The 21,751-nt window shown below is 47.1% G+C and overlaps 1 protein-coding gene across 3 annotated transcripts in view; it reads right to left on the bottom strand.

Annotated features, from left to right (window-relative positions):
- Positions 1-3,979: 3,979 nt before the first annotated feature.
- thnsl2 (threonine synthase-like 2) overlaps positions 3,980-21,751 on the bottom strand; it is a 33,643-nt gene continuing 15,871 nt past the window's right edge. For all 3 annotated transcript variants that reach the window (XM_085975547.1, XM_085975545.1, XM_085975546.1), the window contains 3 exons: positions 20,031-20,156; positions 13,726-13,877; positions 3,980-9,888 (listed from right to left, as the gene is read on the bottom strand). In XM_085975547.1, the coding sequence (XP_085831673.1) occupies positions 9,684-9,888; positions 13,726-13,877; positions 20,031-20,156 (483 nt within the window). In that variant the 3' untranslated portion in view covers positions 3,980-9,683. The remainder of the gene's footprint in view (positions 9,889-13,725; positions 13,878-20,030; positions 20,157-21,751) is intronic.

Genomic DNA, 21,751 nt, shown 5'->3' on the forward strand with positions numbered 1-21,751 from the left:
GAGGATGATCAACTGGGACAGTTTTCCAAGAAAGGCTGTAGTGCCCTGGTCATTTAAGAAATGATCAGCTGCTGTAATGGGATTGGAGCAGAAATCTCCACTTAAAGGAATGGCATTGGTATAGGTACAATGGTCCTCCTGTACTGTAATTTCTGATACGTTAGGGTTGGTAGGATGAGATCAAATAGGCTTAATCCTGTGATGACTCCTTCCATCATCAGCGTTTCTGCAATGAAAATAAATTTAGCCCCGTGTCTCTCTTAATTCCTTAATGCCCCTCACCTCAAAATCAGCCCTGTTGGACTTCTTCAACCCAGCAATGTTTTAGTTAAGACGTATTTCATTAATATATAAACAGAAAATGCTAGAAACACTCAGCAGGTCAGGCAGCATCTGTGGAGCAAGAGAAACAGAGTTAATGTTTCAGGTCTGTGGCCGCTTGCCATTTTAATTCTCTGCTCCACTCCCACTCTGACCTCTCTGTCCTCAGCCTCCTACACTGTTCTAATGATGCACAATGGAAGCTCGAGGAACAGCACCTCATCTTTCGATTAGGCACTTTACAGCCATCTGGACCCAACATCGAGTTCAACAATTTCAGACCATAACCACTGCTTCCATTTTTCCAGACAGCAGGTGCTGGTAATGGTTCTGCTTGTTCATTTAATCTCTCCTGCCTTCCACCCTATCACAGACCTTCCCTTTTTGTTCTTTCCTCCCCCTCCCCCCCGTTTCCCTGCCTTGGCACTTGCTTAAAACCTGTTGCATCTGTAACGTTTTCCAGTTCTGACGAGAGGTCATCGACCTGAAACGTTAACTCTGTTTCTCTCTCTCCACAGATGCTGCCTGACCTGCTGAGTATTTCCAGCATTTTCTGTTTATATTTCAGATTTCCAGCATCCGCAGCCTTTCATTACTATACGTTTATTTAGTAAAGAATAAGAAGTCCTGTTCCTACACTTTGCGTCCCCTTTAAATAGAAAGATGGTTGCCTCTGAATGATAATGAGGTAATAATCGGGTGCGCCTAGAGATTGCTATTATTATTATCAGTGAACTAATGCGTTTGGATGAGATTCCTCTGTCTGCTATTTTAGCAAAGGCATTAACCCATTTGAAATATGCAGATTAATTCCTCCATTGAAATAGTAGAGGCGCGATCTTGCCAGCCCCGGGGAGGCAGGTTTGGAGGGGGGACTGCCAGGAAAATGGCACAATCTGGGGGCAGGTGCCCATCCCGCCCCCAACCTGCCTCCATGCCATTTTCCCGGGAGGCAGGTAGCCAACCCGCGCCGGGTCCCGTCTCCTCGAGGCGGGAAGGGGATTACAGCCACTTAACTACCTGTTAACAGGTAATTAACAGGCAGATAAGAGGATTATCCCCATTTTGCCCACACAAGTGCGGGCTTCCCGGTGGCTGCGAACCCCGCCAGGGTCACCGAGGCGAGCAGTGGGTCTGCGGGGGTCGGAGGGGCGCAAAAGTGCGCTGTGAATGTAAGTGATGGGTGCAAGTGTGGAGAGGTGAGTATGTGAGGTGAGTGGAAAGTGTTAGAAAAAGTTTACTTACCTTTGTTTCTTCCTGCAGGCTTCAGTCGGTGGGTATGCGGAGAGTCTCGCACCTCCGCGGTAGAGATGACAGATTCTCCAATGCAACAACCATCTAATTTCTGCTAAAGAAAGAGGTTCGATGAGTCTTGAATACAAGAACTCATCAAACTACAGAGAATGTCAGTGTTTCACAGCTTCACAGAGCTGTCAAATGATGACAATTCATCTGTCAAAAATTTTTGACAGATGAAATGTCATATGCTGACGTTCTCTGTAATCGGCTTTCCCTTAATTTGCCTGCAGAGCCCGCTGGGCAGGCTTAACAAGGTCAATCACGGGAAAATAGCGTGTGTTAGCCAGAAGTCGATGGAGACGGGACTAAAACCCGACAAGTGGGGGTCCCGCCTCCAAAAACTCCCCATTGGCAAAATCCAGCCCTAGGTTGCAGAAAGATACTCTGCTAGTATTACCAACAGTAATGTCTAGGCTACAGGTTTTATTCATTGTGACAGATATCAGAACACTGACAAGTTGTAATCCAACTAAAGAGCTTGATAGTTTATGTACAGAATGGTGCACGCCCCGGAGTTATTTCAGTGCAGTATTTCCATTGAGAAGTTCAGATGGTTGATATATAAATATGACTGCCTTCAAGAAATTAAAACAACTTGCATTTATATTGTGCCTTTAATGTAGCAAAACGTCCCCAAAGTGAGGTGAGAGTGACATCAAGGCAGCAATTGACTGAGTGTGGCACCAAGGAGCCCTAGTAAAACTGAGGTCAATGGGAATCAGGGAAAAAACTCCCCACTGGTTGGAGTCATACCTAGCACAAAGGAAGAAGTTTAAGGTTGTTGGAGGCCAATCATTTTAGCCCCAGGACATCGTGGCAGGAATTCCTCAGGGCAGTGTCCTCGGCCCAACCATTCATCAATGACCTTCCCTCCATCATAAGGTCAGAAGCGGGGATGGTCGCTGATGATCGCACAGTATTCAGTTCCATTTTCAAATCCACAGATAATGAAGCAGTCCATGCCCGAATGCAGCAAGGCCTGGACACATCCGGCCATGGGTTGATAAGTGGCAAGTAACATTCACACCACACAAATGCCAGGCAATGACCATCTCCAACAAGAGAGAGGCTAGCCATCTCCCCCTGACACTCAATGGCATTACCATCACCGAATCCCCCCAACATCAACATCCTGGGGGTCACCATTGACCAGAAACTTAACTGGACCAGCCACATAAATACTGTGACAACAAGAGCAGGTCAGAGGCTGGGTATTCTGCGGCGAGTGTCTCACCTCCTGACTCCCCAAAGCCTTTCCACCATCTACAAGGCACAAGTCAGGAGTGTGATGGAATACTCTCCACTTACCTGGATGAGTGCAGCTCCAACAACACTCACGATGCTAAACACCATCCAGGACAAAGCAATCCGCTTGACAGGCACCCCATCCACCACCTTAAACATTCACTCCCTCCACCACCGGTGCACTGTGTCTGCAGTATTTACCATCTACAAGATGCACTGCTGCAATTTGCCACTTTGACAGCACCTCCCAAACCTGCGACCTCCACCTAGAAGGACAAGGGCAGCTGACGCATGGGAACACCACCACCTCCAAGTTCCCCTCCAAGTTACACACCACCCTGACTTGGAAATATATCGCCAATCCTTCATCGTCGCTGTAATGATCAAAAACATGTCATTCTATAGTGGACACTAGGTGGAGCCGTGTAGAGCTGTATGTATTAAGACTACACTACCCAGCTGTATATATATTAAGACTACATTACCCATGAGGCTAGGCTACCCACAAGGCAACAGTCAAGATGGCAGCCTGCACACAGGAGCACACATGCAGCATCTCTACAGATACTGTACCTAGAGAATGTGTACTGAATAAATGATTAGCTAGAAGCTAGCTGTGTTCATAATAAGAATGTCTATTTATTAATGAACATAACAGTCGCTGGGTCGAAATCCTGGAACTCCCTCTTAACAGCACTGTGGGAGTACCTTCACCACATGGGCTGCAGCGGTTCAAGGCGGCGGCTCACCACCATCCAATGTTCCCTGTAAGCTACACGGCCCTGCGGCTGTGCAGTGCTCCAGGGATCCCGCGCAGCTGGCTTTTCAATCCAAGAACTGCGCATGTGCGGTATTTTGTGTGGCCTCTTAAAAGGGCCGCACAGCTCCAAACAAAATTAGAGAGAATAAAAACAGAAAATGCTGGAGAAACTCAGCAGGTCAGGCAGCATCTGTGAAGAGAGTTAACAGGCCAGAAATTCGGGTCGGAGGTTTCCCGCGGGCACAAGCCCCCAACCTGCACTTACATAGCGCGCCTGCCATTGTGCTGTGGGCCTGCATGGGATTCCGATCCTGGGCCTCCTCCAGCTGCCAGCGCGCAGTTTTGCATATCAAATTCAAATTCAAATTCAAATGCTTTATTGGCATGAAAGTTTACAGGGAACCATATTGCCAAAGCTTACATAACAAAAAAAGTACAGGTTTCCAACATTCTGTAGGTGTCAAACAATTTTGACCTTCGTTGGGTACAGACAGTATTAATTTAAACAGTCGTTGACCCTCGTTGGGTACATTCAGTATTAATTTAAAGTCGTTGGGTACATTCGGTATTGATTTAAACATTTTTTAAAATTTTTTTTAGAGTATATATGCTATGGGTGTGCTCGTTAGTCACTCACTGTTCCTCAGGTTGTGACATGTTGTTACATATTGGGCACCAAGATATGGTCTGTCTCCTTCCCCCAGGACTATTCTTAATTTTGACAGGTCATCCAATTCTTCGAAATCTGGGGTTGCAAGGCTGAGCTTGTCAAAATATATGTTTCTTGTTTTGTTGAATTTTTCGCATTTTAGGAGGAAGTGCACCTCTGTCTCAACCTCGCCAGCCAGTGATCACATATTCTATTTTCTTTAGGTTGCCAGGATTTCTTGTATCTTCCTTTTTCAATTGCCAGTTGGTGGTCGCTTAGTCTGTGTCTGGTGAGGGTCTGTCTCTGTTTTGTGTCTCTGATGGTCGAGAGATAGTCTGCCAGTTTATATTCTCTTTTTAGGGCCCGGTAGCATTCTAACCTGCTTTGGCTTTTGGTTATTTTGTTCCAATGTTCCAGGTAGGTTTCTTTGCATTGTTTAATGATTTGGTTCACTCGGATTGGTGTTTGGAGGACAGTGTTGGTCTGGGACTGGTCAGGGTCCGGCTGGGTAGGAGTACTTAGTTTCAGTAGCAACTGACTCAGGGGACTCATTTCTGGGTTCAGCTCTTGAGTCTGGAGGGCTTTAAAATGAAGGGTGTCTGGGGAACTAGATTTGAGGTGATTTAGAAAGTTAGTGCTCTTTTTTGGATGTTTATTATCAGTGGGTATCTGCCTAGTTCGGCTCTACATGCATTTGTTGCCGTTTTCCTTTGGGTGCGAAGAATGCTTCGGCAAAATTCTGCATGTAAGGCTTCTATTGTGTGTTTTTCCCATTTAGTGTAGCTATGGTGATTGAGTGGGCCCCATACTTCACTACCATACAGCGCAATGGGCAGGATTATACTATCAAATATTTTGAGCCAGATTTTGATTGGAATTTGGATGTTGTAGAGTTTTCTTTTTATTGCATATAGGGCTCTTCGGGCTTTTTCTTTTAGTGCATTCACTGCTATGCTGAAGCTCCCTGATGCTGTAATGGTTAGACCAAGGTAAGTGTAGCTCATAGTGTGTCCTATGATGGTATCACTGAGAGTAAACTGGTATTTGTTTTCCTGACATCTGGGCCTTTTTTGAAAAATCATGATGTTGGTTTTCTTTAGATTTACTGTCAGGGCCCAATTTTGGCAGTATTAAGACGATACATGATCAGTGGTGTACATTCAAGGAGTTATTTTACAACTTCCAAAAAAAATATATTCCACTGAGAAGAAAAGGGTGTAAAAGAAAAGACAGCCATCCGTGGCTAAGTAAAGAAATTAAGGATAGTATTCGACTAAAAACAAGGGCATATAAGGTAGCCAAATCTAGTGGGAGGATAGAGGATTGGGAAAACTTTAAAAGACAGCAAAAAATAACAAAAAGATTGATTAAGAAAGGGAAGATAGATTATGAAAGTAAATTAGCAAAAAATATAAAAACAGATAGTAAGAGTTTTTATAGTTATATAAAAAGAAAAAGGGTGGCTAAAGTAAATGTTGGTCCCTTAGAGGATGAGACCAGGAAATTAATGGTGGGAAATATGGAGATGGCAAAAACACTGAATGAATATTTTACATCAGTCTTTACAGTAGAAGACACTAAGAATATCCCAACACTGGACAAACAGGGGGCTAAAGGGGGGGGGAGGAGCTAAACACGATCAAAATCACTAAGGAAGTGGTACTCGGTAAAATAATGGGACTCAAGGCAGATAAATCACCTGGACCTGATGGCTTACATCCTAGGGTCTTGAGGGAAGTGGCGGTAGGGATTGTGGATGCATTGGTAATAATTTTCCAAAACTCCCTGGACTCGGCAAAGGTCCCGGCAGACTGGAAAACTGCTAATGGAACACCCTTATTTAAAAAGGGCAGTAGACAGAAGGCTGGAAACTATAGACCAGTTAGCCTAACATCTGTGGTAGGTAAAATTTTGGAGTCCATTATTAAGGAGACAGTAACAGGACATTTGGATAATCATAATTTAATAGGACAAAGTCAGCATGGTTTTATGAAGGGGAAGTCATGTTTGACAAATTTGCTGGAGTTCTTTGAGGAAGTAACATATAGGGTGGATAAAGGGGAACCAGTGGACGTAGTGTATTTAGACATCCAAAAGGCATTTGACAAGGTGCCACACAAAAGATTATTGCTTAAGATAAAAAATCACGGGATTGGGGGTAATATTCTGGCATGGATAGAGGATTGGCTATCTAACAGAAGGCAGAGAGTTGGGATAAATGGTTCATTCTCAGACTGGCAATCAGTAACTAGTGGTGTTCCACAGGGGTCAGTGCTGGGTCCCCAACTCTTTACAATCTATATTAACGATTTGGAGGAGGGGACCGAGTGTAACATATCAAAGTTTGCAGATGATACTAAGATGGGAGGGAAAGTAGTGAGTGAGGAGGACATAAAAAACCTGCAAGGGGACATCGACAGGCTAAGTAAGTGGGCAGAGATTTGGCAGATGGAATACAATACTGGAAAGTGTGAGGTTATGCACTTTGGCAGGAAAAATCGTAGAGCAAGTTATTATCTTAATGGCAAGAAACTGGAAAGTATTGAAGTACAAAGGGATCTGGGGGTCCTGGTGCACGAAACTCAAAAGGTTAGTATGCAGGTGCAGCAAGTGATTAAGAAGGCCAATGGAATGTTGGCTTTCATTGCTAGGGGGATAGAATATAAAAATAGGGAGGTATTGCTTCAGTTGTACAAGGTATTGGTGAGGCCGCACCTGGAATACTGCGTACAGTTTTGGTGTCCATACTTAAGAAAGGACATACTTGCTCTCGAGTCAGTACAAAGAAGGTTCACTCGGTTAATCCCGGGGATGAGGGGTTGGACATATGAGGAGAGGTTGAGTAGATTGGGACTCTACTCATTGGAGTTCAGAAGAATGAAAGGCGATCTTATTGAAACATATAAGATTGTGAAGGGGTCGGATCGGGTGGATGCGGGGAAGATGTTCCCGATGATGGGTGAAACTAGAACTAGGGGGCATAGTCTTAGAATAAGGGTCTGCTCTTTCAAAACTGAGATGAGGAGGAACTACTTCACTCAGAGGGTGGTAGGTCCATGGAATATGCTGCCCCAAAAAGCTGTAGAAGCTACATCATTACATAAATTTAAAACAGAAATAGACAGTTTCCTAGAAGTAAAGGGAATTAAGGGTTACGGGGAGCGGGCAGGAATTTGGACATGAGTCTAGGTTCGGATCGGTCATGGCCCTGTGGGTAGTGGAGTGGGCCCAGGGGCCGTGTAGCATGATCCTGCTCCTATTTTGTGTGTCTAATTCGGTTAGATTCAGGAGATGGTTCTGTGATAGTGGATTGGCGGTTAGGATCAGATCAGCCATGATCTTATTGAATGGTGGAGCAGGCTCGAGGGGCCGATTGGCCTACTCCTGCTCCTATTTCTTATGTTATGTTCTTATGAATAGAGATCGGCCCCAAAACCTAAGTAAAACTTCAAATACATTTTTAAAAAATCACATTTTTAAAATCTATAAATTACATAAATTAACTATTTTAAACAAAAATGTAAATTTTTGAAAGAATTCATTAAAGTTTTTAACGGGGCTAAAAATAAACTTACCTTTCTTTAAAGTATTTTAAAATGATAAACCTGTGGAAAAAATGTTTTAATTTTACTTAATTAACCTCTTACCTTGTTAAAAGCAGGCCTTGCGCCTGCTTTTTCCACGCGCAGCTGCTAGGGACTTAACCGCACGGAGAAACCTGTAAAAAAATCGGAAGTTCCAGGCGTACGCGCTGCCTGTCTGGCGCACGCGTTTGACCTCCGAACCCCTGCCTTCAAGGGAACGGAAGTTCCGGTTCCCAGCGCAGGCGCAGTGCACGTGCAAAACCGACGGTTCCATTGGCCTTACGGGTGAGTACACAGCGCGCACTCACCCGTGGGGACTCGAATTTCTGGCCCAGTGTTTCAGGTCGATGACCTTTCGTCAGAACTGGAAAAAAGCAGGAAATGGAACAGATTTTTAAGCAAGTCTAGGGGCTGGGAAATGGGGGAGGGGATGAAAGAACAAAAGGGAAGGTCTGTGATAGGATAGAAGGCGGAAGAAGTTAAGAGATATTCAAGACAAAAGGAGACGGTAATGGGACAGGTTAAGAAACAAAGGCCCTTTCATTCTGCCAGCACAATTCACACTTCATCTAGAGCCATCCTTTGTTTCTTTGATCCATTTTTAAAATTCATTCACGGGATGTGGGCGTCGCTGGCAAGGCCAGCACTTATTGCCTATCCCCAGCTGCCCTCGAGAAGGTGGTGGTGAGCCGCCTTCTTGAACCGCTGCAGTCCGTGTGGTGAAGGTGCTCCCACAGTGCTGTTAGGGAGGGAGTGCCAGGATTTTGACCCAGCGACTATGAAGGATCGGCCGATATACTTCCACATCAGGATGGTGTGTAGCTTGGAGGGGAACTTGCAAGTGCTGGTGGTCCCATGCGCCTGCTGCCCTGGAGGCCTGGAGAGGGGCAAGCCCCTACTGGCAGCATCCCGTAGTACTTTTGTGTGCAGCCAGGAGAATTCCTGGGATGGAGCGTAGGTCATTCCTGGTAAGTGCAAGTTCCTTCTTTGATTAATAACCTGCAGCCTGTGGTAGAATGTTTCTATTCTACCACAGAGGGCAGTGGAGGTCAATTCATTAAATATATTCAAGAAGGAGTTAGATATATTTCTTAAGGCTAAAGGGATCAAGGGATATGGGGAGAAGGCAGGGACAGGGTACTGAATTTGGATGATCAGCCATGATCTCATTGAATGGCGGAGCAGGCTCAAGGGGCCGAATGGCCTACTCCTGCTCCTATCTTCTATGTTTCTATTAAGTCAGTATATATTTTATTGTGGCGGAGACCACATAGGGACAATAACACAATTCACTATGTATAGCCAATGTGGTTATATGTACGTACTTGGTTGGGTTATCGGGGCAGGGTCCCTTTAAGAGCATCAGTAGCGTGATGACGTCATAGCCCTGCAATGAGGCTGAGAACCTCAGTCCACATGGGAGAGTGAATAAAGTAACACGCGTTTTGCCTTTGCTGCAACAAAAGTCTCAGCCTGTTGATTTCTAGCGACTCCAACATTATGACATTAACCGACCCCTAGAGGGCAGGCAGCAAGAATGATGAAGTTGAGTACCATCGGGAACGAGGGAGTGGGAAATAGACTGAGCTAATGAATAGGTTAGTTCGTCTGAACCCAATAACAATCAAGTGCTGGCCCATTGGAGAAATAGGACACCTCTGGAATTTAAAAGGGGAATTAAACCAGATGCAACAGTAAGGAAACTGGGTGCTTGTTCCTCTATTTTACACTATAAACACACACGCGCACACATTTGGCCTTCCATTGTCTAGGTACAAATGGTCGGTGTAACAAAGCCATGGTCTGTTTGATGCTGGTAAAGCATTCATGCTTTTCTGAGTGCACCAATTTCCTCGATTTTGTCGTAGAGCATCTTTTCCCAATCTTCTCCTTTCCTCATTGCCGCACAGCGCGTCTCCATGGTCTCTAAAGCCCGGATCTCAGGTGGAATCTCTGGAGTTAGCCCAGCCTTCAACACGGCCTCCTGGAACTTAGCAGCAGAAGCAGTGGCTAGGCAGCATCTGGTGACGCTAAGTGCAGACAGATAAAAAGAATTAGTGGTCAGGAAAGAGTTTTGGCTTTGCTTAGTTATTCCTGGACAGTCGCAACGATGACAATGAAGCGAAGACACTTGCCTTTTTATAGTGTCATTTTAGAATTTTTTTTGTGTGTTCCTCTGTCAAATCACCCCTTAATCTAATGAAAACAGCTCTTTCTGATTGCTTTAATTTTCCCTGCCCCTGCCCTCCCCCCCACCACCCTTCCTTCCTTCCTTCCTAGTTTGCACGAGACATTAAACAAAGGCCCCGTCTGCCTGTTCGACTGGTCGCTATTCCAAGAACATCAGGGGGTCTACATAAGAACATAACAAATAGGAGCAGGAGTCGGCCATTTGGCCCTTCGAGCTTGCTCCGTCATTCAATAAGATCATGGCTGATCTTCTACCTCATCTCCACTTTCCTGCACTATCCCCATATCCCTTGATTCCCTTAATATCCAAAAATCTATCGATCTCTGTCTTGAATCTACTCAACGACTGAGCCTCCACAGCCCTCTGGGGTACAGAATGCCAAAGATTCACAATCTATGGGGGAGAAATTCGGGAGCGCCCCCTTTGGGCCGCTAACGTTTGAAAGCTGGAAAATGTAGCAGCAGGCGCTAATGATTCTCAGCTTTCTGTAAATTCGGTGTTAGCACTCCACTGAATGAAGCGCTCCACTTCCTTCCTGGAGCGCTAAAGGATGCAGGCGGGGCGGTAGTGGTGCAGCGCTGCACAAAGTCCCGAGCAGCACTGCCGAGATCCGAGGCTCCTTCCCTCCCTTAAAGGGAAGGGCCGTCGCTGCAGGCTCTGCATTGGGACCAGTTAGCTGGTTCCCGACGGCGGTCGCAAGCCGGCCCGATCAGCCCCATGCCATCCAGCAGAGCGCCGGGCTGATCGATCGCAGCCGAAGGAAAATGGCAAAAAATTCAAATACTGCATCGCAACAAGTTCACTACTTACCGCGCCAACATCCCCTTTAACTTGCGTCCCCGAAACGCTCGGCTTCCCGAACAACGCCTCCTGCAGCTGTCGGTGATTTTGCCCGGCGCTGCTGCAGGGGGCGGAACCGAAGTTCAGGGTCCTGGGCGTTACCGGGGCGAAGCGCAGGACAATGGCGTCATGATCTCCGGGCGAAGGAGATCGTGGCGCAAAGTGTTACCGCTGCCGCAAACCTCTTGGCCAATTTAACGGGAGTCACTCATTTCGCCACGCTCGGTCAGTAAGTCATCATCGCCCCCCTGGAGGCAATAACGGGAGGCACTAAGGAGCCCAGTTGTACAGGGCCTTGGTGAGACCACACCTTGAGTATTGTGTGCAGTTTTGGTCGCCTTATCCGAGGAAGGATGTCCTTGCCATGGAGGGAGTGCAGCGAAGATTCACCAGGCTGATACCTGGGATGGCAGGAATGACGTATGAGAAGAGATTGGGTTGATTGGGCTTATACTCGCTGGAGTTTAGAAGAATGAGAGAGGATCTCATTGAAACTTATAAAATTCTAACAGGACCAGACAGACTAGATGCAGGAAGGATGTTCCCGATTGCCAGGGAGTCCAGAACCAGGGGTCACAGTCTAAGGATAATGGGTAAGCCATTTAGGACAGAGATGAGGAGGAATTTCTTCACCCAGAGAGTGGTGAACCTGTGGAATTCTCTACCACAGAAGGCAGTAGAGGCCAATTCATTAAATATATTCAAGAAGGAGTTAGATATATTTCTTAAGGCTAAAGGGATCAAGGGATATGGAGAGAAGGCAGGGACAGGGTACTAAATTTGAATGATCAGCCATGATCGCATTGAATGGCGGAGCAGGCTCGAGGGGCCGAATGGCCTACTCCTGCTCCTATCTTCTATGTTTCTATGTCCAATTTCTAGCCCTTTGAGTGAAGAAATTTCTCCACCCGTCAGTCTTTCACCGTTGTCCTGGCCAACATTCCTCCCTCAACTAACACCACCAAAAACAGACATAGATACATAGAAGATAGGAGCAGGAGTAGGCCATTCGGCCCCTCGAGCCTGCTCCGCCATTCAATGAGATCATGGCTGATCATCCAATTTCAGTACCCTGTCCCCGCTTTTTCCCCATACCCCTTGATCCCTTTAGCCTTAAGAAATATATCCAACTCCTTCTTGAATATATTTAATGAATTGGCCTGTACTGCCGTCTGTGGTAGAGAATTCCACAGGTTCACCAGTCTCTGGGTGAAGAAATTCCTCCTCATCTCTGTCCTAAATGGCTTACCCCTTATCCTTAGACTATGACCCCTGGTTCTGGACTCCCCGACCATCGGGAACATCCTTCCTGCATCTAGTCTGTCCAGTCCTGTCAGAATTTTAAAAGTTTCGATGAGATCCCCTCTCATTCTTCTAAACTCCAGCGAGTATTAGCTAGTCATTCACAGAAACAGGAGGAGGCCATCCAGCCCCCGAGCCTGCACCCCCATTCAATTAGATCAGGGCTGATCTCTATCTTATCTCCATCTATCTGCCTTGGTTCCATAACCCTTAACACCCTTGCCTAACAAAAATTTATCAATCTCAGTTTTGAAATTTTCAATTGACGCCCCCCCCCAGCCACAACAGCTTTTTGGGAGAGAGAGTTTCAGATTTCCGCTACCCTTTGAGTGAAGAAGTGCTGCCTGACGTCAGCCCTGAACAGCCTGGCTCTAATTTTAAGGTCACGCCCCCTTGTTCTGGACTCCCCCCACCAGAGGAAATAGTTTCTCTCTATCGACCCGATCAACTCCTTTAATCATCTTAAACCGCTCAGCTAAATGTCATTGCTGTTTCCGAGATCGTGCTGTATGAAAAATGGCTGCCTCTTTTGCCTGCATAACATCAATCACAGCAATTCAGTGTATGTGAAGTGCTTTGGGACATTTCTTCCAGGAATAATGGCCCAGAAATTCGGCCCGCCCGTGGTGAGTACGCACGGGGTACTCACCCGTAGGCCGATTGGAAGTGACGGTCTCCTGCATGCACTGCGCAGGTGCGGGAAACCGGCACTTCCGATCCTCTGAACGAAGAGGTTCAGAGGTCGAAGGCGCGCGCGGGGGAGTCTGTGCGCGCGCGCGCTTTGAACTTAGGTTTTTTTTTATTTTTTATACAGGTTTTCACGTGAGGGTAAGTCTCCAGAAGTTACACATTTAAAAAGCAGGCATAAGGCCTGCTTTTTGCAAGGTAAGTGGTCAATTAATTAAAATTAAAACATTTTTTCCCCACAGGTTTATTAGTTTTAAATACTTTAAAAGCAAGGTAAGTTTATTTTTAGGCCCGTTATAATAAAAAATTATTTTTTTCAAAAATTTAAATTATTGTTTAAAATAGTTGTTTAATGTAATTTATAGTTTATTTAATAAGTGTGATTTAAAAAAAAAATTATTTGAAGGTTTAATGCTATTCTGGGGCCGATAGTATTCATAAGTGTGACAGGTCTTCCTGTCAGACTTATGAATGGAGCATTCCCTGCTCCAGTTGGCTGCCCATGGCTCACGTGATCCCAGGGGACACATCGCACTAACTACGCCCCTGGGACACACAAGCACAGCGCGCCGGCAGCTGGGCCAGGCCCCGGAGAGGAATTCCACGGGAGCCCAGAGCTCAACTGCTGGCGCGCAAGTAAGTGTAGGTCGGGGGCTTGCACCCGCGGGAAGCCCCCGACCCGAATTTCTGGGCCAATAAGGTGTGATATGAATAAAAGTTATTTTTCTTCAGATGAGCCGGTATTAATACAACGCCTTGCTTTGCAACCTGAACAGCTCCTGTTTGTTCGGTACACCAGTGAAAGTCTCATTGGTTCTGTGAGTGAAAGGTTGTCTAATACCATTACCTGCTTGCGCCGAGGTCCGATTGTTGATAGTGGTACGTGACAGCGACAGCAGAGTGAGGACACAGCAGATACTGATTCTCTTTCCAACAGCGGAGCATAGTTTCAATCACATTGTCATCATTCACAGAGGATGAACTGAGAGCTTGTGACAGCTGCATGATAACAAGAAAGGCAACAGGTCAAAGGCCATCTCAGTGACCTAGCGATTGCTCATAGTAACATCCGATGGCCATTTGTGGTCTCCCTCCCTTCAACTGTGGCCTTGAGCACATAAAGCTAGGCTTACCCTCCAGTGCAGTACCGAGGGAGTGCTGCACTGTCGGAGGTGCCGCCTTTCGGATGAGACGTTAAACCGAGGCCCCATCTGCCCTCTCAGGTGGACGTAAAAGATCCCATGGCACTGTTTCAAAGAAGAGCAGGGGAGTTAGCCCTGGCGTCCTGGCCAATATTTATCCCTCAATCAACACCACTAAAACAGAATATTTGGGGCGAAAAATTCAGTATTGCCCATTTTGGGGCGTTAATATTGGCCGGGCACAAAGTTTAGCGCTCTGCGTTAATTATCGCCTCCGACTGCAAAATTCGCCTCTATCGCCCCTGGGGGTGATTTGAGCGCTAAATCAGGCGCTACACACCTCTCTTAAGGCGCTAACGTTAGGGAGCGAGGCGCTACCTCAGAACGCTACCGAAGTTCAGGCGATGTCAGCTACCATGGAAACCAGACACACTGGCACTGTCCAGTTCTTAAAGGTGAGGGGCCATCTTGCTGGCCAGCCACACCCTGCTCATTGCAGCCTTGAATCTCGGCCTGGAAAGATCACAAAAGCAATTGTGTTGGAAGCACTAATGGACAGGCCCAGGCTGCTGTGTGAGGCAAAGGAAGAGATTGCGGGGGCTCTAACACATATATTCAGGACCTCTCTGGCCACAGGGGATGTGCCAGAGGACTGGAGAACCGCTAATGTAGTACCATTATTCAAGAAGGGAAGTAGGGAAAAACCGGGGAACTACAGGCCAGTGAGCCTAACATCAGTGGTAGGAAAATTATTGGAAAAAATTCTGAGGGACAAAATTTGTCTCCACTTGGAGAGGCAAGGATTAATCAGGGATAGTCAACATGGCTTTGTCAAGGGAAGATCATGTCTGACTAATTTGATTGAATTTTTTGAGGGGGTGACTAGGTGTGTGGATGAGGGTAACGCAGTGGATGTGGTATATATGGACTTCAGTAAGGCCTTCGATAAAGTCCCGCACAGGAGACTGGTCAAGAAGGTAAGAGCCCATGGAATCCAGGGTGCCTTGGCACATTGGATACAAAACTGGCTTAGTGACAGAAGGCAGAGGGTGATGGTCGAAGGTTGTTTTTGTGACTGGAAGCCTGTGGCCAGTGGGGTACCACAGGGATCGGTGCTGGGTCCCTTGCTGTTTGTGGTCTACATTAATGACTTGGATATGAATGTAAAAGGTATGATCAGTAAGTTCGCGGATGATACAAAAATTGGTAGGGTGGTAAATAGCGAGGAGGGTAGCCTCAGTCTGCAGGACGATATAGATGGGTTGGTCAGATGGGCGGAACAGTGGCAAATGGAATTTAACCCGGAAAAGTGCGAGGTGATGCACTTTGGGGGGACTAACAAGGCAAGGGAATACACAATGAATGGTAAGACCCTAGGCAAGACGGAGGGTCAGAGGGATCTGGGTGTGCAAGTACACAGATCCCTGAAGGCGGCGGAACAGGTGGATAAGGTGGTAAAAAAGGCATATGGGATACTTATATTCAATGCCTCGGCTAATGAAGGCAAGAGCAAGGAGGTTATGATGGAACTGTATAAAACACTGGTTAGGCCACAGCTGGAATACGGTGTGCAGTTCTGGTCGCCACACTACAGGAAGGATGTGATCGCGTTGGAGAGGGTGCAGAGGAGGTTCACCAGGATGTTACCGGGGCTGGAGCACTTCAGCTATGAAGAGAGACTGGGCAGATTGGGTTTGTTTTCCTTGGAGCAGAGGAGGCTGAGGGGGGACATGATTGAGGTGTACAAAATTATGAGGGGCATAGATAGGATGGATGCTGAGGAGCTTTTTCCCTTAGTAGAGGGGTCAATAACTAGGGGGCATAGATTCAAGGTAAAGGGCGGGAGGTTTAGAGGGGATTTGAGAAAGAACTTTTTCACCCAGAGGGTGGTTGGAGTCTGGAACTCACTGCCTGAAAGGGTTGTGGAGGCTGGAACCCTCACAACATTGAAGAAGCATTTGGATGAGCACTTGAAATGCCATAGCATACAAGGCTACGGACCAAATGCTGGAATATGGGATTAGATCAGGCAGGGCTTGATGGCCGGCGCGGACACGATGGGCCGAAGGGCCTCTATCCGTGCTGTATAACTCTATGACTCTAAGAGCTCAGCGCTTAGGAACCTCAAAAGTAGTGCTGAGGGCCAAAACTCCTTAGGACAGCGTAAAACCAAAATTTTTGCCGACAAGGCAGGAAGCGCCCGCCTTTAAATAGCGCTCCCCCAGCCCCTTCCCGACTTGAAAACGTTCCCCTCTACCCGTCGTTCCTAGCAGCAGGCTCTAAAGCAGGAGGCGCGACGCAATATCTGGTCCGGGGCGCTAACGGGGCATTGCATGCTGGACTGACGTCACGATCTGCAGGCGCAGGAGATCGTGGCGGTAGTGTTTAGCGCGGCCGCAAAACAACTGGTCAATTTCGCAAGTGGCACTAAAAGCGCCGCACTCGGGCGCTAAGTTCCTAACAACCCGTTAGCGCCCCCCCCACCGAGGGTGCTAACGAGAGGCGCTAACCAACTGAATTTTTCTCCCTTGGTCATTATCAAATTCCTGTTTGTGGGAGCTTGCTGTGCGCAAATTGGTTGCCGCTTTTCCTGCATTACAACAGGGACTACGCCTCAAAAAGTACCTCATTGGCTGTAAAGCACTTCGGGACATCCGGTGGTCATGAAAGGCGCTATATAAATGCAAGTCTTTCTTTCTTTCCTTCAGCAGACTTCTTATTCGATAGATCCCTGGGTCTCTATTCACTCTTTCAGGGGGGAAGGGGTTCACCCAGGTGCCTGACATACATGGAAATCCATCACCATGTTTATGAGTTGGGAGGAACGAGACCATGAAGAGTTGACCTTGTTTATAATACCCTTTGGATGGAGAAGCTGCTAACTTTTGTTGGGACACCATTCCATTGGCGTGAGCTGCCCTGTTGATACCTTGCCTAAGTAGCCATTCTTCATGTCTGAGACTAGACAATGTACAGCTGGCAGGCTCTCTGATGACAAGGGCATCTCAGCGGAGACTGATCCTGAATGCACGCCCGTACTGTCGTTTGGCTAATATTCCAGAGATCCCCCCATGGCTGCCTTAAATAAGCCTGTGCCATAAAGGTTGAATGCGGTGGTCACCTTCAGGGCCACAGAGAGCAACATAGGCAGATGAGCGTGCCTGCAGATCCTCGTCCAGTAGGTGGCAGCTTTGCCCTGTTGCCTCTTTGGTGAAGCAGGCTCTTCTTATACACATCTCCTCACCAGGGCCCTTACATGGCTTGTGTTAGAACATAAGAAATAGGAGCAGGAGTAGGCCATTCGGCCCCTCGAGCCTGTTCCGCCATTCAATAAGATCATGGCTGGTCTACCTCAACCCCACCTTGCGTTGCCAGTATATTCCGGGGCAATATCTGGTGGGGCGCAGCCTCCTTAAATGCTGCCTGCCTCTTCTCTGCACCATGCTCTGCTGCTCCTCCTCCTCCTGCCCATAGGGAATGCCATTACCTGCTTCCACAAAGCCCTGACTGTGGATGGGTAGGGCGGGGAGCGGGCAGTGGTGAAAATCTCCTGGCGGCCTTACCCTGTCAGAAGCAGTGAGAAGCAACGGCCAGGTCTGTGTATGCAAATTGGAACCACGGCAATATATGTTTCCCAGCTGCTGAAAGGGCGAGTGAACCTCCTCACTTCCACCCATCGCAGCTGGTCCTGGCAACTGCTATGCCGTATAAATCTCAATCTAAATTAAGCCGAGTGCTTTGGGAACGCGAAAACAGGAAACTTGGAGCTGCAGTACCACTGGCCCTCATTATAATATATTCAAATTGCGGGATGGGCCCAAAGGTGCGAAGGAATTCGGTCCTGATTATGCACCAAAATTACGCTGAAAATAGTGAATAAATTCTCCCTTAAGTTGTTTTAAATACCTGAATAAAAGAACTATGTCCTGGCTAATATTTGTCTCTCACTAAACAAACAGATTATCTGGTCATTATCACGTTGCTGTTTGTGGGAGCTTGCTGTGCGCAAATTGGCTGCCGTGTTTTCCTACATTATAACAGTGACTACACTTCAGAAAGTATGTCATTGGCTGTAAAGCACCGGAGGTCGTGAAAGGCGTTGTATAAATGCAAGTCCTTTTTTATTGTGATGTATGATTGATGGGTGAAAACAAGATTGGACTTAGCTATGATGACCCCATGGGCTGGATTTTGATACTGGAGGCATGTTGGAGGCGGGACTACAACTTTTGGGGTTGTAGTCCCGCCTCCATCGAGTTGTGGCCAACCCACGCGATTTTCACTTGATTGACCTTGTTGAGCCCACCCAGCGGGCTCAGCAGGCCAATTAAGGGCCACCCAGCAACAGGTGACGTCACAGATTGACATTTCATCTGTCAAGAGCTTTTGACAGATGAAATATCAGCATTTGACAGCTCTGTGAAGCTGTCAAACACTGACAATCTGTACACTAAGTTAATTCCTTCCTCTCAGGCTGATTTAGAGATCTCTCCAGAACAGAAAGCTGAATGCTGCAACTTTTGATAGCTTGCGGCCATTCTGCTTTCTGTGCCGTGAGATGAGGGACTCCCGAGACCTGAAGGAAGGAAGGCTGTATAGGTAAGTAAAGTTAAGTAAAACTTCTTTAAACACTTTACACACACCAAACACACTTACCTCTGCACTCATGCACACATCACTCACCTGAACACCAGACATTTCGAACCCTCCAAGCCCTTCAGCCCGATGGCCCACCTCGCTAACTTGGCGTGGTTTGGAGCTGTCAGGAATCCCACACTTCAGGAATAAAAATAGGGATTAGGCTAAAAACTGCCTGTTAACTACCTGTTAACAGGCAGTAAATTGGCACTAATTCCCTTCCCGCTTTGGGGAGGCGGCTCCCAGCACAGGTCGGGTATCCGCCTCCTTTGAAACTGGCATGGAGGCGGGTTGGGGGGTGGGATGGGTTCGTGTCCCCCGATTTCGCGATTTTAACCCCCCACACGCCTCCAATCCCACCTCAACGGCCCAATGAAAATCCTGCCCCAAGTATTGAATGTATAGCTAGTTTTTTTGGTTCCCTCAAGGGTTCAGTGGGTCATCTTAGTCTCCTAGGGGGGAAAATTTGGTATCGACCATTTTGGGGTGGTAGCAACGTCTGGGCGCTAACCTTAGCGCCCGGCGGTAATTAGCGGCAGTGACCGCGAAAGTGAGTTTTAGTGCCCCAAGATGGAAGTGGAGCGCTAAATCAAGCGCTTTACTTCCTTCTTAGGGCGCTAATGTTGGAACTCATCCATCATCTTTTTTATTAAGGTGCTATCCTTAGGGCAGACACTTCAGCAGCGCTGCACACTGGGCCGTGCATCGCTGCCGCGTTCAAAGGCTCCTTCCCGCCCTTAAAGGGAAGGGCCATCGCTGCAGGCTCTGCAATAGAAAAATTACCTACCTGGACCACCAAGGAAGCCGCGATCCCGCGCGATCAGCCCAGCACTCAAGCAGAGTGCTGATCGATCGCGGGCAGGAACCCGCGGAAAAACCTGCAGCAAGAAAGGTTTTTTTTCACTTACCTCAGCCATCTCGCCTTTAATCATCGTCCCCGAAGCGGCCAGCGATGCTGCAGGGGGCGGAAGTCAATTTCGGGCGCGGGCCGCAACCGAGGTGATGCACACGGCGATGACGTCATGATCTCCGGGTGACGGACATAGGGGCGCAACGCTGTAGTGCCGCCGCAAAACCCCTGCCGAGTATGGCAGGAGTCGATGTCAGCACCACGCCCGGTCGCAAAGCCACCCCCCCCGGGGGTACTAACGGGAGGCGCAATGGCACCCAATTTCACCCCCCTCATCCCGAAAGAAACAAGCTCAACTTCCTGAACCATTCCTCATACCTTGGGTGTCACCAGAATTGATCGCCTCACAAAGTAATGCATTCCTTCCCATGAATATGGTGACAGTGCAGCAGATGTTCAATGGATTATGCTCTTTTTAAAAGATACTACTTAACCAATTATCAAAAGAACCCAAGTACTGACCTTTACGGACAAGGCTTCTGGCAGATTGGCTTTGCCCAGTTTCTGGAACTCTTCCATCATTGTTTTTATCAAGGTGCTATCTTTGTCCGACAACAGCCAGAATATTCTCTCCATGTTGTACGGTTCCTGCAGAAGTAAGAAAAGCTTGTTCTAAATAAAGATTCCCTGTTTGCCTTCTTCCTCTCTGTGCTATCTCTGGAGGCTGATGACTAGGGCACTTTCCATTCTCTGCACAACTTGTGTCCCGTGTCCGTCCATTCTATCAAGTCATCGAGCCACGCTCTTCTTTACTTTCCTCTTGATTTATTAGCATCAACTTTTCCACACTTTCTATGTGTGCCCATAATATGGAACATAATCAGCCCCATCATGTCTCTCTTTTCTTATGCTAGTTAAGTTCTTCATACCCCATGGTGTATACAGGTAGCCATTTAAAAAGAGGGGAAATAAAGAAAATAGTTTCTTTTTAATTCAGTGTATTTTTATTCTTTGGCTCTGGTTGAAGCGGCTTTGCTCCATAATAACATAAGAACTAGGAGCAGGAGTCAGCCATTCAGCCCCTCCAGCCTGCTCCGCCATTCAATAGGATCATGGCTGATCTTCGACCTCAACTCCACTTTCCCGCCTGACCTCCCTATCACTTGATTCCCCTACAGCACAAAAATCTATCTATCTCACCCTTGAATATACTCAATGATTCAGCATCCACAGCCCTCTGGGGTAGAAAATTCCAAAGGTTTACAACCCTCTGAATGAAGAAATTCCTCATCGCAGTCCTAAATGGCCGACCCCTTATCCTGAGACTATGCCCCCTTGTTCTAGACTCTCCAGCCAGGGGAAACAACCTCTCAGCATCAACCCTGTCAATCCCCCTCAGAATCTTGTATGTTTTAATCAGATCACCTCTCATTCTTCTAAACTCCAGAGAGTATAGGCCCATTCTACTCAATCTCTCCTCATAGGACAACCCTCTCATCCCAGGGATCAATCTAGTGAACCTTCGTTGCACCGCCTCTTAAGGCAAGTATATCCTTCCTTAGATAAGGAGATCAAAACTGTGCACAGTACTCCAGGTGTGGTCTCACCAAAGCCCTGTACAATTGCAGTAAGACTTCCTTACTTTTGTACTCCAACCCCCTTTCAATAAAGGCCAACAGGCCATTTGCCTTCCTAATTGTCCCAGTTAATCTCAGTGTTCAGTTCAACTGACTATTGGTTTCCCGTATGACTGTTACCTCTCGTCTTTATTTTCTCAATTTAACTCATCTCAAAAATACATTTTTTTGTTAAATGTATATTATTTTCTTGATTGCCTTTTACTGCATTTATTTATTTTGCTTGATTCATATAGGTTGGGGAGAGTTGACCATGTTGGTTGTCTCTAGACAACAGGGTGCCTCAGTGTACTTGCCTTGCTGAGTGGAAGGAAGTGACAAGGTGAGGCCTGGGGAGCTCGAGCACCCCTCATCTCCTCCACAGGGATGGAGGTGGGAAGACAGGATTTCAACTCGCATTGCTTTTTGTTCTCAAGTCACCAATTCTCTCCATTGAGCAGGTTTGGTTCTCAGGGGGAAAAAAGGGTGCACATTTTGCTTCATTCATATAGAGAGTACAAAGAATAGGGATAAATGGGTCTTTTTCAGGATGGCAGGCTGTGACTAGTGGGGTACCGCAAGGATCGGTGCTTGGGCCCCAGCTATTCACAATCTATATCAATGATT

The sequence above is a fragment of the Somniosus microcephalus genome, chromosome 2, assembly GCF_052327205.1.
Source record: "Somniosus microcephalus isolate GS21.2 chromosome 2, FLI_Smic_1.0, whole genome shotgun sequence".
In the NCBI taxonomy this organism is placed as follows: domain Eukaryota; kingdom Metazoa; phylum Chordata; class Chondrichthyes; order Squaliformes; family Somniosidae; genus Somniosus; species Somniosus microcephalus.